General features: G+C 51.3%; 2 protein-coding genes across 2 annotated transcripts in view; one reads left to right on the plus strand and one right to left on the minus strand.

Annotated features, from left to right (window-relative positions):
- RIMS4 (regulating synaptic membrane exocytosis 4) overlaps nucleotides 1-8,527 on the plus strand; it is a 54,304-nt gene extending 45,777 nt beyond the window's left edge. Inside the window, exon 6 of the mRNA XM_017822607.1 lies at nucleotides 688-8,527. Coding sequence (XP_017678096.1) covers nucleotides 688-906 — 219 coding nt within the window. The 3' untranslated portion in view covers nucleotides 907-8,527. The remainder of the gene's footprint in view (nucleotides 1-687) is intronic.
- Nucleotides 8,528-10,275: 1,748 nt separating this feature from the next.
- KCNK15 (potassium two pore domain channel subfamily K member 15) lies at nucleotides 10,276-16,197 on the minus strand. The gene is made up of 2 exons (XM_017822609.1): nucleotides 15,906-16,197; nucleotides 10,276-12,536 (listed from the first exon to the last, which is right to left on the minus strand). The coding sequence occupies exons 1-2, from the start codon at nucleotides 16,186-16,188 to the stop codon at nucleotides 11,623-11,625; spliced, it is 1,197 nt and encodes a 398-aa protein (XP_017678098.1). The 5' UTR covers nucleotides 16,189-16,197; the 3' UTR covers nucleotides 10,276-11,622.
- Between the last annotated feature and the right edge of the window lie 83 nt (nucleotides 16,198-16,280).

Genomic DNA, 16,280 nt, shown 5'->3' on the forward strand with positions numbered 1-16,280 from the left:
TGCCAGCTCTGTCATTAGCCCTTCCTCTGCGTCTGCGAGCCGATCTCGGCCGTCTGTTCTGCTTCCCCTCGTGCCACCCCATGTGTCCCCTGTGTCACTGGGCTCCTGCCCTTCCTCCAGGTGAGTGGCTGTGCCTCGTCTCCATCTGCCCTGTGCCACAAGCTCCAAGTGCAGAAGTTAAAACATGCTCTTTTCCTCAGACTGTTGGCTTTTGACCCAAGCTGTTGCCCACCTTTTTTTTGTTGGTTTATTTTCCCACATAAGGAACTCTCCTGCCCTTTCCCCCCAGGCCACCTTTTGGTGTGTGCAAGGCCTGTCATGTGCCAGGAACAGGTTTTACCTGTGGGTATTGAACTGCAGCTCCAGGGATACTTCGTGCAGGTGCTGTCCCTGCCCAACAGATCAAATGGCAGAATGGTGTCTTATCCATGTGCACATTTACCTCTTTTCCATGGGGGAATACATATCTGATAACATTAGAATTTGTAAACACGTGCTTAAAAAAATCAGTAATATCATCAGCCAGAGGTTCACGTTACCTGTTGGTATAGTAAATTTTTCTGGTCTTCTTGGGCTGTAGTAAAGCTCCAAGAAGTTGGATGAGTAGAAAGGATTGGTCAGACTTGTGCTTCCCAAGCAAGTGTGCAAGTTGAAGGATTAACTGTGCTCCCCCTTCTTGTTCCTAAGGTGATAGTCTGGGGAAACTATGGGCGCATGGAGCGCAAGCACTTCATGGGAGTCGCCAGGGTCCTCCTGGAAGAACTGGATTTGTCAACTTTAGCAATCGGCTGGTACAAGCTCTTCCCGACTTCCTCCATGGTAGATCCCACTACAGGCCCGCTCCTGCGTCAGTCCTCACAGCTTTCCCTGGAGAGCACAGTGGGACCCTGCTGTGACAGGTCTTAGTGAGTAAGGAAGGGGGAACTGCTTTTGTTTTTTAAACATGCTGTCAAAGGTTTTGTTTGCTGGAACTCTGACCTCAAGCGCAATGCATGTTCAATCAGTTCTTGTGGAGCTGGAAGAGGAGGATAAACCAGTGACCTTAGACAGAAGACGAGGGGGAGGGCACTGTGCCCTCTCCGTCCGAGGAGGAGGTGCCGTGGGGCATGAGTCCTAGTTGTCAAATTAGACATACACCTCTTGTTTCACTTCTCTCACTGTCATTCTTGGACCCTTGTTTCAGATCAATATTAATCCTGAAAAGTTGCAGCGTTTGAAAGAATTTGAGGGGGAGCAAGGAAGGAATTTTTCTTAACTGTGCATATTAGAAATTTCTAATACGGGTTCTTTCACGAGAAAGTACCTGAAAAATTCAGAGGTCAACATCTGGCCTGAAAAGAGCAGGAGGAGAAAGTTTAGGAGGAACCATTAGGGTTTTTATAAGGTCTTTCTTTTTGAAAAAAAGAAAAAGAAAGAAACCTGCAACTCTTTCCTTAGAATCAGTTCCCTGTCACTGAGTCATGTTAGCTGTAACACTGTCGTAGCTGTGTTTTCAAACTGTGCCAAATTACCAGCAAGTGTCTTTACTGCATTACGTGTCTAACACTGCTGATGAAGCAAACTTGGTGGGAGAACAAGTAGCGCCTACTTAGACCAGACAGTTTAAACAGAGTTCGAGTTTAGCAGGATAATTAACTGCAGTTTTGCTCAGAAAAAAAACCCACTGGAAGTGGGAGCTGAACACCAGAGTTGCAGCTTGACATGTTTTGTATTGTCAGATACAACGTTCTGCAGTTTACTGACCCCCTTACCCTGTTGCTGTGCATCCTTCAGTCATGATGTCTTTTATCTCCTGCTTTGCCTCCATCTCCCTTGTACTGGTACATATCTGCTGGAGATGCTGCCCTTCCTGTTGTGCTGTGGACTGACCTGAAACAGGACTGTTTTGTTCAGCCATGGGAGAGGAGATTGGGGTTTCTGGGGGTGCAGAATAAAGAAACCTCAGTTTGTCATCTGACAAGAAGATGCTGGAGAGCACATAACCTTCCCTGTGGAGAGAGGGGAGCTTTAGGCAGTGTCAGTAGTACACAGACATTGTCAAGTGTCCTGCAAGAGGAGATGTGACCCCCGAAGTACAGAGAGGTAGTGAGTGAGGAATGTGACACACGGCGGTCACAGCGTGTATATTCTGTTCATTAAAGTGCAGCACTAACTGTAAACAAGTCTTGTAGATCCAGTCAAGCACATTCTCGGAGCTGCTGAGCTGTGGCAGCTGTTGCCAGCAGAGCCACGTGCTGGAGGAAGTGCACTAGATCCTCCCAACAATGAAATTATCCAAAATCACAGAGAATCTCCGAAGGTTTTCTGTTGATAGCTCTGTTTTGGCTAGGTTTTGTCTTAGTTCCTAATGAGGATTTGATGACTGCTGTCCCAGAATAAATAAGCTTTTGGAGATGTTTTGCTTTGTGATTTAAAAGTGAAGGTCCCATGTCACGTGTAGGAATGAGCAGATTCTTGAGCTGTCATAGAGAAATACTGAGCATTTATTTCTGCATGTGGACCTCAGCTTTGTTAGAATAAAAGCATGAGTGTTGAGTGGATGGTAAAAGCAGTTGCTTTTGGTCCTAGCTTGTCTATGGCATTTTAAATTATTTTGAGGTAAATTACATGATAGATGCAAAAATTATAGGCCTTACAATAATCTATAAAAAATTATATAATATAAAGGAGAGGGAAGGAGGACAAGGGACATAGAATGTCTAGTTTTTTGAGTCTTCAGTGGCAAAAACCTCAACATTTCAGATAAATCTCCTTATTTCCTTGATCAAATATGTCTCGGGCCTCTCACTAATTATTTTTTCTAATTGTATTAGACAATTTCTATATATTAGCTGAAGAAAGTTTGTTGCATGCTGGTCAAACTATGTTGTGGCGCTCTCTCTTGTTTTTATTTTTTAAAAAAAAAAGCACATTTACTTGTAATTCAAGTCAGCATCTTTTCCTCTTGGTATGTAGTGAGTACTAGGCAATATTGTACAATATGTGTATGAACTAGAATAGATAAGGTAGATTTAGTGGTTTGTAGCACTGGATCTTTTAATAACTATGACTTTAAAAGGACTGTGGGGAGCTCCAGGTACATGCCAGACCTGGCAGCTGAGTAACAGGGCTTCTGTCTTAAGTTATGCTGAAACCTTTGTATGGCTACTTAGTTTGGACATTATCTACCAGTAAGAGCTGAGTTAATCCTGGGTTTCCTGTGCCCAGGAAGATGAATGCAGCATTTTTGCAGTCTTTAATAGGGAGTAGGAGACTATACATGCCAAAAACATTCCCCCAGAAAACTTTGTTTAATGACTGTCTGTCAAAAAGCTCAGTTCCTGTTTCCCTGGCAGACACACGTCTCTCTGTCCTGCCCCTCCAAAAGCTCTGCAGGCTCAGTGATGATCAGTTTAGTTACCATAGGACTCCATAGCACTGAGGACTATCTTCCGTCTGGTTTTAATCACAGGAGAAGGTCACTGTCAGGGGAAAACCCAGAAGTTACAGTTCTGGTTGTGTTATTTTTGTTAAGGTCTCCAGTTCTGTGATTCGGAGGCAGTTTAACAGTCTGCTCTGTCCTGTTTTCTTCTGCATTTTTTACATGGTTGACTGTGGTCCAGTGGCTCTTGCTTTTGTTTTACTCACTTCCCAGTCCTGTTTCTCCCCAGTGAGTGAGCGTTGCCATCCCTGGCTGCCACACACAGCACAGCCACGGGAACTGGCAAGTGCAGGTGACCTTCCCTCTTAAAGCAGACTCACAGGAGCCCTCCTGAGTGTGCTCATGGGATACAGAGTGAGGCCAGGAGAGTTGCATAGTACCCCAAAGTCTAAATTCTTGCTCCACTCATACCCGTGATTCCTGCACTGACCATGGCGTACTGTAGTCAAAAAAAGAACTCTTCTAGTTATCCATCAATTTAAATACTCCCACTATAGCATCCAAGACAAGTCTCAGGCTTGGAATAGCTTATTTTTATAAAACCTAATCCTTTTTTTCCCCAAAATTTGCCTGGCCAGTTTCTGTCTGAGGTGATGTGCTGTGACAGTTGGGATTATCAGCGTGGCTGTGTACAAAGCAAACATTTGCCAGAGTGATGAGCAACTGGAAACTCAACTTTGGTTCCCTTTGCAAGTCCTGGCTGACTGAGCCTTTTCCTGTGCCTGAGTCTTGCTGTTAATTCTAGTCAGAGACAGGGGAGAGGAAGAGCAGGAGACTTAAACAGAAGAAAAAAAGGCTTTATAGTATTTTTTGGTCTGTGAGCGTGATGAGACTGAGGGGAGATAAATGCCTGCTCAGCTCAGGGTTGTGCATGAACTACTATGTTGTAATGGTAATGGGAGGATTGCTGGCCAAAAAAACCATGGAGAGCCAATCCCTAAATGTTACCTGAATTACTATTCCCATGGAAAACAAATCTTGATGCTGAGAGCAGAATAATCTCTCCCCAGTGGGAATCCCCTGCACACAGGGAGAGCAGCCTCACATCTGGCTTTGTCCTCTTTGTGCTCTGAGCAAAAATTTGCAGCCGTGACCGTGGCTGGTCCTGGTTTGTTCAGGCCAAAAAAAAAAAAAAAGGTATTTTCCCAGCCTCTTGGTGTTTTTTTCCCTTTGCCCCAACACAGCTGGGGTGGCACAGAGCCAGCACAAGGTCCTCAGTCTGCAGTTCAGTCCATGGGTCCTCATCCTGCAGTCGGAGCCATGCGGGCACTTGTGTCCTTGGGCAGGGTAAGGGCCAGGTGACTTTATTGTTCAGTCGAGTGCATCCCCACTCCTTGGGCATGGATTGTTTCAAAGGACATTGCAGCATTATTTGCTTTGAATGAAAATATATATTTATTGTTCCTAGCTACCAGATCCTTTATCAATGTACTGTTCTAAATTTGCAGGTCTTCTGGAGTATGAATATCACAAGTTCCTGTAAAGGAGCTGTTTTTAAGATGTTGAGGCAGTTAACAGAATCTCAACCTAAGCATGTTTAGTAATGTTTAGACAGCAAGACAACTTTTTTATGAAACTCATTTTAAGTTAGTTTATTACATGCTGTTGGTAATATTTTAAAACAGGAAGAATATTTTTCTTTAAAGACAAAATGATATGTATGTTTTTTAACAGGTAACATAATTTAGTGTTTTCAAAAATGTTTGATGTTCTTGGTATGAAGTTTACTCATTCTTTTGACTTCTATGTTCCTTGTTATATTTTATCAACTTTTTTCCAAAAGAAAAGAGGCATATGTAAATAAACACCAGAAAAGAGTCCTATAAGAAATTCTGTTCAAACTGGCCATAAAATTATTAGTAAGTATTTGTTATCATTCATTAACTCTCAGCTACTTTGTTGAAAGAATTGATGTTGTATTTTCAAGATGAGAACTACTTAGCTAGTTTTGTCATAATCCTGTACTCTGTATAAAAATCTTTTTATAAAGAAAGTCTAATAGGCTACCAAGCAATAATATATTCCATTTGGTGTGCACAGATTGTGACTTGCAGGCTGTAGTACATATTGTTGATACAGTTTATAATTGTCTTCAATCTCAACGACATCACTTTCGAAAAAGATCCATATTAACTTTGACTGTAAAAAACAAAGACTGGGCTGTTGCCTTGTGAGATATATTCATCCTATAGACTTCTCTGTGAGTGTCTGTGCCCATCGACATGAGATCTCTCTTAGGTGAGGAATGAAAGAGCTGTAGGTGACTTCATACTACAGAGGTAAAAAATAGTTTCAGTATAAACTTCATGACTGTTTCAATCTCCTGTTTTTTCTTAGGCTATCTAGTATTTGTAACTCGACGAGAATGGTTCCCACTGCCACCGTAGCCCTGATAAAGCAAAAAAGCCTTTGCACTCTGGGGCCACATCAGTTCTGCCTGACAGCTGCCTATTTTCCTCAAGATACCAGGGGCAAGCTAAAGGGAGGTTTTTTTCAGAGCAGCAGGTTGGGCTGCTCTTCTTTAAAGGCTTTGTGGGTTATTTTGTCCATTTCATAGGTGGCATTTGTCCATTTTGTTAGAAAATTCCACCCAAGGCAGAGAGATTGCACCTTCGCAGAGGATCACGGGGGCGAGAGGTAAAACAGGCACAGTTCTGTGCCATTCTCCACAAGTTTGCTAGTTCTGGGCTCACCTGAAGATCTTTCCAAAGTAACAGGATTGAGATACTGGACTTTAAGTCAGCTCCATCATTGGTGCAGTGCATAGAATAAAACAGCCTCAGGACAGTGTCCCAGTTCATTGCCTGTGGATTCCTTGCAGCATTTCCCATAGGACAGGTCTCTGTGTTGTTCTCAAGACTGCCAGACTGCTGGCTGTGCAGGCAGCAAGTCCCAGTGGTGCTGGGAGCCTGGAAGAATGATGGAAGAATTCCTGGTTTTTGTGAAACGCTTTGAGGAGAGAGAGAGAGGTGTAAATGCAAAGCACCATCAGTAGAGGAGTCCAGGGCATATTGAAACCTGGAGGGAGCATCTAAAATGAAATTGCAGCTACCAAATTTGAGCCAAACATTTAGAAAAGGGGATGATCAGTGAGAGCCTTTTCGTGTTTACTCCAGTGCACACCAGCCAAGGTGTGTGTCTGAGAACAAGTTAATTCCCCAGGGAGTTTGCAAGTGATAGGTGTTCTCAAAACGTGGCTGACGAGTTTTCCACTCACACTGCCAGGCTCCTCTGCTCAGTGGCCACATCCCTGTGACCAAGCAGCCACACGTCCAGCCCCAGCTGCTCACCCACGACAGCAGCATCACAGTCATTCTTGGGGAACCTCAGGCTCTTCTCAAAGTGTAGACACCCTCTGCCCTCCTCCCCCATGGTAGCTGCTCTTACTCTTGCAGAGGGGAGGAACCAGGGAGACTTTCTTGTAGCATTTGGTTCTTTGCACTTAAGAGGCTGTAACAGAAGGACCCTGCACCAGCCCTTTCCAGAGCACCAGCAAACAGAGGCAACAACCCATCGACTTTCCCTTCGTGACTTCCCAGTAGCTAAAACAGCACCCAAAGCTGTGTTGTTCAGCCAGGTCAGCAGACAGCCTTGGCATTTATGCTGGGCACCTCAGGTGGGCTCGACACCCCTGTGCTGGGCAGGGAAGGGCTGTGTCTGGCAGAGAGGCTGTGAGGGCACAGCTGTGAGCTCCGCTCCCTGAGCAGGATGGGGGCAGAAGCAACCCGAGGGAAGGATCCAGGATGCTGAAGCCATCCCACAGGCTTTCCAGGAGTTGGTTTTTGTAGTTGCTTGGGCACCACATGTTGGGATAGGTGCTCCAGGTCCCACTAACAGCCAGCCTGGAGCTTGAAATCCCGCAGCAGTGTTTTCTTTGTGGCTGCTGCTCCTTACCCAGTGCTGCACACTGGTCTCTGCTTTGGTGATTCCATCTCCTCAGCCTGGAGCTGCTTTTGGCTTTGGAGCAAAGGAAAGCGAGGTTTGGAGAGCGAGTGCAAGGCACAATCCCACAGCCTCACCACGCTGGGCTTGCCTTTCTCCTGCTCCCTGCAGGCTGTTCCCTGCACCAGGAAACAGCAAAGGGCATCCCGGGGATGCAGTGCCTCCCCCAAGACCCCCTCATGCAGCACTGCCATGGCCTGCCACCCACCAGGGATGCCCGTGTCCTGCCCGAGTTTTGTGGCAGTCCCAGATTCAAACCACAGGGGGTCCTTCCTTTCCCATCCTTGGAAGGAGCAAGGGGTCTTCTGCAGGGGCTGCACAGCGCAGGCAGGTGGGATGTGCCACACTGACAGCCAGGAGCAGACAGACCGGGATCTGCCCCATACTGCCCGGGGAGAAGGGGAGCTCCCAGCTAGCTTTCCTCCAGGTTCCCTTTGCTTTCCCCAGCGTTCTCTGCTCCCTTCAGGGGTTCCCCCTTCCCTCTCCATACAAGGCCTTATTCCAGCCCGAGGGGACTGAGGCTGCCCAGGGCATCTCTTTCACTGACGTGTCCCTCCCAGGCTGCCCACCGGGAGCCCCGGGGCAGTGCAGCAGAGCTGGCCTCTGCTCCGGGATGGGGCCACCCCCAGCCCATCCACACCCTCACCTCCCCACTCCAGCGTGCAGGTGCTCTGCCTTGTTCCCCCCCTGCCAGGGCCTGGCCAATATAGGGAAATCTGCTTTCATGGGTTAACCCTTTTTACTTCATTAATCGCTTCACAAACCCCAACAGCTTTGCAGGGGCACTGCACTCCTCTTGCCTTTCTGCAGGAGTGGGGGCAGCTGATCTGCCTCTTTTTGGCCTCTGGTAACCCTCTCCAAAACTTTTTGGAGGTTTTTAACATCACGTGGTGAGATGTAATCTCCGTGGAGCCGGAGGGAACACAGGCAATGGAGCTGGGCAGCCTTTGCCCCGGGGGCGAGGGGCTTGTGAGGTGCGTGGGCTGCCTTGGGTGGAAGGTGGGACACCGGCCACTCGTCTGTAGTCAGGAGAGGATTCTGCTATACTTTTTTCCTGTCTGTAGGTTTTATTCAGACAATATGTAATGATTGAGTGATTTACAATTCAGTGTTAAGCTAATGAAAACGTTGATAATGGTGATAATAAAACCTTTCTTTTTCCTATGGTGTGTTGGAGGTTTTTCTGCGGAGTGTCTCTGCCCTCTCTGTTGCCACCACCCTGATCCTCAGCCTGATTTCAACTGGGCCCTCCCTTCTTCTTGTATCTGTGGGGAACGAGAGCAACTCATCCTGGTGTGTCCCAGTTCTGTCCCAGGCTCCTTGCCAGTGCTCTTTGTGGAAGGGCTCTCACTCCAGCTCCCTCAATCAGCCCCAGGTTCAAACCTGCATTCTCCTGTGACACTTCCAGATGAAACTGGGCCATGGGCCTCCCCAGGCACAGAGCTCAGCTTGCTCCCAGCTGTACTCTGCTCACCACCCCAGTCCAAAGCCTTCTGCTCCTGCTGTTTTCTTCCCAAAGATCCTTCATGCCCAGCCCTGGCCATTCAAGGGTGATTTTGAAACCCTGGAGGTGAAGACTGCTGGCAGATAAAAGTACCCCTGCCCCAGGCCGTTGGGAATACTGAGTGAGTGTGGGTGCAGGGGAGCCTGGGGATCCTTGGGGAAGGAGACCCTCGTATGTCACTGGGTGTGCAGCTGCTGCCTGCTCCTGGGTGACCTTTGTCAGCCCTGGGGTGGGAAGTGTTAGGAGGCTTCTGCTGCAGGGGTCTGTGGGAGGGGGTGGTGAGAACAGGCAGCATTCCCTGGGGAGCCGCCACAAGCCCTTTTCCCATATGGGAGCAATGAGGGATCACAAGTCATAGTTCATGGAGAATTTTCTTAAAGGTTTTTCTCATGCCTCCACATCCCTCTGCTGGTCACTGGGGCAGGACTAAGAGGCAGCTTCTCACTGCCCCAGCTACAGCCCCTGGGGAGCAGTGGTGGAGGGAGGAGGGGGAGAGTTTCTTTAGCAGTGAGAGTGTCTGGGGGCACCTGGGGGCGAAGAGCATCTCCCACCCTCAGACCACCACCAGCTTCCAAAGCAGGGCTCAGGCAGTCCCTGAGCAGCCAAGCTCCCCAGCAGTGCTGCCTGGAAGCTCAGGCCACATGGAAGCAGCAATAACCCGAGTGTGTGCCCCACTTTCTGCACCATCACCTCCTCAGCAGCACTGTCCTCCCCGGGGCAGATGTCACAGCACAGCCCCGCTGCCTCTGCCTGCTCTGCCTGTGCATGGTGGGCTCTGTGACCCGAGCACGGGCAATGCCAGCCTGAATCCAGAGGGAGAGTTCCAAGCTGGCTCAGCCTCTGCACTGGAGATGTTCTCCTGCTTCCAGCTCTGTAAGAGGTGGGTTTCACCAGGGCAATGCTGCGCAGGCTCTGCTTTGGGCAGGAACTCAAGACCTGCCTCTTTCCACGAGAGTGGATGAGGGTGAGAGGTGCCATCTCCATCTTAGCCACTGGGAAGGTGTCCCAGGTTTAACAAGAAAAGAGGGAGAGATTTCCATCTGCTGCCCAGCTCTGATGGCAAAGGCATCACATTACAGCCAATCCTTGGGCTGACAGCCTTGGGGAGGGTGGGGGAGATGGGAGATGGCAACAAAGGGGCTGAGCTGGTGGGATCAGCATGAAGTGGCACCACTGAGGAGCTCAGAAGCCAATGAAAGTCTCATTTTTAAGCCTGTTTTACACGCTCAGAGCTTGCTTTCTGCCTCCCCACCCCCCTTCTCTTTAAAACCAAGCTGGTCCAGATCTGGGGCCACTGGTGCAAAGTGAGGCAGCTGCTGGGCCCCTGGGGGGAACTGCAGTCTCCAGAGTTTGGGGCTTGGACACATCCATCTGCTCCTCCTCCTGACAAATAACCAACAACCACCAGCTGGATTCATCTTTTATTAAGCTGCCACTCAGAACAAAAGGGAGAGAGCAAAGCCTGCCCTGAGACCTTTCCAACGCTGGCACTCTCCATGCCTTCACATCAAGAAAGGTGGATTTTCCTTCAGGAAAACCCCCTCAGAGGGTATTTTAGATAGAGCCATTAGTGAAAATGTCCCTTTACTGGGGGAAAAAAAAAAGTGTAACAGGGCTCCTGCCTCTGTCAGAGCCTAGTCCTGCTTTCCTGCAGATGAGACAGGATGGACAAAGGCCACCAGCTGGAAAGAGCCTCCCAGGTGTGGGGGGCACGTGGGAATGGGATCAGCCCCCTCAGGTAATCCCAGCAGCAATAAACACAGACCCGGGGGCTCGTGGGGACCGTGAGGAGGTGAGGAGCTGGCAGCACTCCTGCTGGGCTTCCAGCTGGAGGAAAGGTGGAGAAGGTGGGGGGTGATTTTAGCTAAAAAAAAAAGTCTCCTCAAGGCCAAGCCCTTTTCAAGTGACTTTGTGTGGTTGAGGAAGGCTCTCCCTGGGGCTGCCCTTGGCACAGTGTGGGCTCAGCAGAGGAGGGTTGGGCTGGGCTAGGCTGGACTGGACCAGACTGCAGGAGTTCAGCTTCCCCTGTGAGTGGGACACAGATCCCACCAGCCAGCTCAGGACCTCCCAGTGGCAGTAAGGTGTAAGAGGTATGGTGTGCTGGTGGGCAAGTGGGTGAGTGCACAGGCCTCCAGCTTCCAGAAGCACTGAGCCAGCCTAAAGGACTGGGAGATGCAGCTCCATGAAGCCATCCCCATGTGCTGAGCCCCTTCCCCCCTGCCCATCACCAGCTGCAAACCTACTGCATGGCACTGACTTACCTGCATCCAGTGTCAGGGGACAACTAAAAGGTCCCCAGCCCTGCAGGGCTCACTCACATGGGCCCTGGATTTGGTACTCTCAGCAAGTGCAACGCCCCCCATGGAGCAGAGCCATGTGCTGGCAGCAGCCACAGCCAAGGTTTGGTAGGGTGGGAAAGCAGCAGTGCACCCTTTGGGGAGCAGGGAGGTGGGAAAGCAAACCTACAGCTCGCAGGGCTTCACACCAGGGGGGCTCTTGCCAGACCCAAATGCCTGAACCTACCTGGGAGGAAAAAGCAAATAAAAACCAACAATGTCATTCAGTGCCTGCATAAAAGGAGTACTTATTTCTCAACAGGGTTTAAAGGCTCCTGCTGGACCCTGCGTGGGGCTGGCTGCCAGCTGAAGGGGGAGAGGAACAGAAGAAATGAGAGAGTAAGAAGAACCTGGCATCTCTGTTCTTAATTTATCATCATGGTAAGACTCGAGCACTGAGTGCAGCTCGGCACACGCTCCTAGATAGATTTCCTGCGCAGCCGGGGGTGCTGCCGGCAGCGAGGGCTGTTGGATGATAAAGTGCTCCCCGGGGAAGAGCCGGTCTGACCCCGCGTGCTCAGGGACACCTCGTCGATTTTGTAGGAGATGGAGTTGTAGTACACGGGGTTGGTGTGGCAGCTCAGGGTCTCGGGGTGGGAGGGCACGGGGCTGCCGCACACCTGGGGTCTGTAGCACAGGCACGTGCAGAAGGAGGGCACCGCGGCCGCAGAGTTGGCCGACTGGCGCCGCTGCCTCTCCGCGTCCTCCTGGACCAGCGGGATCAGGTTCATCTGGCTCGTCCTGTCCTCCACGGGGAGAAAAATGGCGTTGCTGCTCCGGCTGTCCTCTTTTGGCTTGAGGTGGATGTTGTTCCGGGCTCTCCTCAGCGAGGCTCGCTCCTCGGCGTCCCGCCGCTCGTCCTCCGAGTTCATCGTCAGGAACCGCAGCACCACCAGGTTGAGGAAGGCGCCGATGACGGTCAGGCCCACCAGGATGTACATGAAGCTGAAAGCCACGTACGGGGGCTTCTTCTGCAGAGCCTCATTCTTCTGCAGAGCCACAAAGTCTCCAAAGCCAATAGTGGTCAGGGTGATGAAGCAGTAGTAATAGGCATGAAAGAAAGTCCAGCCCTCGAAGTAAGAGAAGGCTGCGGCGCCGATGCACAGGGTGCCCATGCAGGACAGAAAGCCCACAAGGACCATGTTCTCCATGGAGACATGGGTTGTCCTCATGCCCAGACACTTCTTGATCTTCTTGAGCAGCAGCCGCACCACGGTGTTCATGCGCTCCCCCAGGCTCTGGAACATGACCAGCGTCAGGGGGATGCCCAGGATGGCGTAGAACATGCAGAAAACTTTGCCGGCATCCGTGCCCGGGGCAGCGTGTCCATAGCCTGTGAAGGAAAGGGGAAAAGTGGTGTCAAGCCCTCACTGGGGTTTCCAGCAAGGCTGTCCTGGGACCAGAGGAGCAGTAGGAGAGTGGGGGAAAATGGGAAACGACTCGGTAACAGATCTGCAGGCAGTGCTAATGGGGCCACATGAGGCCACATCCTTTGGGATGATGGCACATCACAGTATCATGTAGGCAGAACCTCATTTGGCCTCTAAAGAGAGAAGGTCCCCTCCTGACAGACCCTGAGCTTGTCGCAGAGGCCAAGAGGGGCCCTAAAGCTGGACTGGGGTCTAAAGCTGGACAAGCCTCCTGCAGCTCACAAACAATTCAGAGGCCATGCCAATGCAGTGCCGGGTGTGCAGGGTAACCTTAGGGAGGCTGAGGGCTCCACAGGATGCTGAGACAACAGTGCCAGGGTCACCCTGTGGGAGGGAACACACCCAGCCAGGACTGTCCACAACTGCCCTGCAGGGGCATCGACACCTCCCCTGGCACCTGCTCCCTCTGAGCACTCCAGTGTCACAGGAACCTTTGACTCTTGGCTATATGAGCACCCGCTGTGTGACCTTGTTGGACACGAGTTACAGAGCCAGTCTCTGCAGAAGCATCTAAGTGTGGGAGGACTTCTGCAGAGCCACTCCGGATTTACTCCAGTGTCACCAAGACTCAGACCTAAATCACGGCCGGACTGTTGGGGAGGAGGGGTTGTGCTGTTTTAGATGCAGGGAAGTGAGCATTTATGCCATTGAAGCCCTGTCAGCCCTTGTCCCGGGGACAAGGAGCTCAAGGAGGACAAGGTTTGCCTTGAATGCCTCCTGAGATTTAATTTCCCCACCTTGGTCCAAGTTTCAGAGCTGTGACTCAAGGACACACACAATTACACCGTGAGGCATAATGAGGTATTCGCTGCAATCTTCCGGACTCCAGCGATTCTGTGCCCACCTCAATTACAGCAGTTCAACAGAAACCAGTGGCCCCTGCCCTCAGCAGATGAGTAACAAACTCAGTGCCAGGGAGTCACGTGGCATGGGGAGTAACGGCATCCAAAGGCATCCAAAGGCATCCAAGCCTTTCTTCTGAGTTTCTTTTACAAGAAACTACCAGGGCCAGAAACTTCCCTTCTGAAGGTGCCCACAGAACAGCACTGGCTCCTTCCCATGCTGCTGCCGGGGCCTTTCACAGACAGCTACTTATATTTTCACTTTTTGCAGGAATTTGTGTGACTTTTGCGTGGAGAAGAAACCCTCTTGTTTATTTCTGTCTTACTCAAAGCTGTGCCTTGGCTTCACCTCTGTCCTTGCTGCCATTGGGTTTCCAGAACTCTAGTGGAAGCTGACAGGACACAGTGACGGGATAACCAGAGGAGGATAACCATGTTATCCCGGGCTCTGGAACACACCTCCCACTCCAGGAAACTCCTGCTTGGGACAGGGTTGAGGGGCTGAGGACAGCATCCTGCACCATGTTGTGCTCTGAGCTGTGAGCAGGCAGGAAGGCACCAGCTTCTAATTGCTCTGTCTGTTCACAAACCCACACAATCAAAAATTATGAATTTAATGCCTGCATGCCACATTTCACAGAATACAGAGCAGACAGAAGACTGCGGTGGCAAAAAAACCCTGTCAGATCCAAGCTTAATAACCAAGTGCAATTACCAGATCCCAGGCTACCAGATAATACAGTGACAGCAATGAGGAGGTAAATATAATGATCCATAAGAGCAGTAAGTGGAAAAACAGTTGTTACACCCTGAGAGACTGTTGAAAGAGCATTTGACTGATGCTTTCAAAATGACAAAGGGAATTAGAAAGAGTAAACACAGCTACATTAACGTTAAAACTGAGATTTGGAGCACAGCCCAACACAAAGAGATCTGACATGCCAGTGTTTCAGAAATATGGCACCTGGGCTGCAATTATTTATTGCACAGGGCGTATGAGAAGCGTAGCCATTGTTTGTCACAGCTGACAGGAAAATCATGTAAATGAAGCTATAACCTGTCAGGCAGTGATGGAGATTTTTGCTGAAGCCATTCACCCTTCCATCCTGCTGGGTGAAGCCATTCACCCTTCCATCCTCACCTGAACTGTGCCCCGAGCCCGCTGCTGTTCACTGGCCACGTGTGTTCCCAGCTGCATGGCCCCCATCCCATGGGAACACATGGAGACCCCAGGCAGGGCCTGCAGGGTTCCTGCCCCTCTGCCACCTCTTGTCCTCTGGTAACACGGTGCAGTTGATCCCATCAGCCCTTGTCCTGGGGGATTATGCTTTCAGTTACCAGAGGTGTTTCAACCATCCCAAGCCCTTTGGTAAGGCTGAGTTCTGTCCTGCAGATGAGGAGGTGGCTGCTGGCTGTGGCAGGGCAGGATTTGGCCTCAGAATTCCTGCCTCCAAAGCACATCTGCTGACTGAAATCCCAGCACAAGCAGTGACACGAGCACAGGATCCCAGCCTGTCTACCCCCATGGGATGCTCAGGGTGCATGGATTAATCAAAATGGATTAATTAAACAGTGCTAAACTCCCATGTGGCTAATCTCACCTAGAATTAAGGGAACCCTCAAACAGTTTCGTTCTCTTGCAAAATTGAAGGAACTGGGCTCTAGTGTGGGTGAGTGTGTCTGTGTGGGAGTTTAATGTGATTCAATCGTTCCCCTCCAAGCTGACACCCATCTCTCTGCAGGTTCCCGCGCAGGCAGAGCAAGGGGCAGTGGCTGGTGGCTCTCTTGGCTCCCTGAAGCAGGTCTCACACAGCCAAACCTCTGGAGTTTTGAGCTGGCAAAGAAGCCAACAGTTCTTGCCCAGCTCTTCTCTCAGCTCGCTGGACACAGCCAAGACCAGGGGACAGACGTGGCCCCCACCTCTGCCCTCCCACATCGCTGCCGGCTTGGGCAGCTGCCTGCCCAAAGGTTCCTGCAGAAGCTCCACAAGGTACTGCCTCCCTGGGACACCATCGTGTCTCGTGGCCTCAGGCACAGCAGCATCCCCGGCATCTGGGTGGCCCCAGCCTGCCCATGCCCTGCCTTCCCCAGCGCTGGGCACTGGGGGTCTCACAGGGTCAGCTCGGGGGTGGCCTAAAGAGATGCCTAAAGAGATGCAAGCCTTGCGAGGAGACCTGCCTCTGCCATGTGGGCATCCCCCGGGCTGTCCTGGAGCTCCCGGGGGTACTGGAGGTGCGGGGATGGAGGAGGATGGGGTGCAGGGAGGTGGCGATGGAGGGATACGGGATGCAGGGGGGTGGGGATAGAGGAAGATGGGAGACAGGGATGGAGGGACACGGGGTATCGGGAGGTGGGGATGGAGGGACACGGCGTGCAGCGGGTTGGGGATGGAGGGATACCGCGGGCGCCGGCCGGGCTGCCCGCACTCACCGATGGTTGTGATGACCGTGATGGCGAAGTAGAAGGAGCCGGCGAACTTCCACTGGCGGCCGGCGCGGTGCGGCTCGGCCTGCAGCACCAGCCGCTCCAGCTCCCGGTAGTCGTCGGCGGAGAAGCGGTACTTCCTCCGCAGCTCCCCGCGCTTCTGCTCCAGCAGCCGCTTGCGGCCGCTCTCCGCCTCCGACTCCAGCGCATCGAAGACGGCGGCGCCCACCAGCAGGTAGGAGAAGATGCAGAGGATGAGCGCGGCCGTGCGCAGGTTCTGCCGCTTCATGGCGAGGGGCGGCCGCCGCGCTCAGCCCGCGCTCCGCATGGCCCCGCCGCCGCCCCCCGCCCGCCCCCCGCGCACCCCCCGCGCACCCCCCG

Source organism: Lepidothrix coronata, unplaced genomic scaffold, assembly GCF_001604755.1.
Source record: "Lepidothrix coronata isolate B3197 unplaced genomic scaffold, Lepidothrix_coronata-1.0 Scaffold99, whole genome shotgun sequence".
Lineage (NCBI taxonomy): Eukaryota > Metazoa > Chordata > Aves > Passeriformes > Pipridae > Lepidothrix > Lepidothrix coronata.